This window comes from Orycteropus afer, unplaced genomic scaffold (genome assembly GCF_000298275.1).
Source record: "Orycteropus afer afer isolate SDZICR_OR568_19922 unplaced genomic scaffold, OryAfe1.0 scaffold00217, whole genome shotgun sequence".
Classification (NCBI taxonomy): domain Eukaryota; kingdom Metazoa; phylum Chordata; class Mammalia; order Tubulidentata; family Orycteropodidae; genus Orycteropus; species Orycteropus afer.
The window spans coordinates 1582544-1583544 of record NW_006921804.1 but is presented as its reverse complement, the minus strand read 5'-3'; the positions used below and the strand labels follow the sequence as shown (position 1 = coordinate 1583544).

Here is a 1001-nt window from a genome sequence, read left to right as displayed (position 1 = left end):
GAGTTCTGGCTAAAAAAAAAAAAAAAAAAAAGTTTAATAAAAAAAAAAATATGCCCACAGACTTTCATGCTTGAGGCACCATCTACTGGCCATAAGCTATTACTACTACTTTTAATCTGTGGTTTTTCCCTAAGAGTTGGTGATCCTGCTCAGACACATTAGCACCAACTGTACAGCCTTTGTTAGGCTCATATCCTAACCAATACTGACTGATACATATGTAAATACAAACATGGAAATACCAATTAGTCTCTCCCTAGCTCTTGTAAAGCATGTGCAGAGATAGCAATGAAGGTTAACAAAATCATTTCCCAAATAACTCCTTGGTACTTTCGTTTTTTTGTTATCTAGGCACCAAGTATAGTTCTTTGTTCTAACTAAAGAAATCTTTCTCTAATTAATACCTATTTCCCTCAAGTGGGACAATTCATGGTAGGGAACAATTGGTCCCAAAAGCACACATTAAAAGCATTTACCTTTTCCACCCTAGCATATTTCTTGATGTCAATCTCCTTCCGACCATTCTCCTCAAACTGTACAGTCTTGACAGCATCAAATGCAATGTTGCAAGCCAAAGAGGACCACCGACTGATTGCTTTGGTAGTAATGGAGCTGTTGATGATGTTCAGCATCATATCACGGTTATTGATGTCGACAGGGGTACTAGAAAAACAGAGAAATAGTTTGCTCAGTAGGTATCTTGGCTATTTGAAAGAAGTCTCTAATGTATATCCCACTATATAGAGAATTAAGGGAATTTTTGTGGGAAACTTACCTATCCCAGAAAGGTGTTCAAATGCCTTAGTAATCCATTCCCATGTCTGACAACTCTCTACATTTAGATATAAAGCTACATTAAAATAATTTATTCTTTATTTTTTGCTTCAATCAAATTAACCCTTCAACTTTTTTATTTTAATTTTATTTTGATTTGGGTGAAGATTTACAGAGTAAATTCACTTTTCATACAGCAGTTCACATATACTTTGTCTCATGTCATT

The 1001-nt window shown here is 35.0% G+C and overlaps 1 protein-coding gene across 1 annotated transcript in view; it reads right to left on the bottom strand.

The window, feature by feature from the left end:
- The window catches only part of CCT3 (chaperonin containing TCP1 subunit 3), a 31391-nt gene that overhangs the window by 15005 nt on the left and 15385 nt on the right, over positions 1–1001 (bottom strand). The window contains exon 5 of the mRNA XM_007948606.1: positions 477–663. Within this exon, the coding sequence (XP_007946797.1) occupies positions 477–663 (187 nt within the window). The remainder of the gene's footprint in view (positions 1–476; positions 664–1001) is intronic.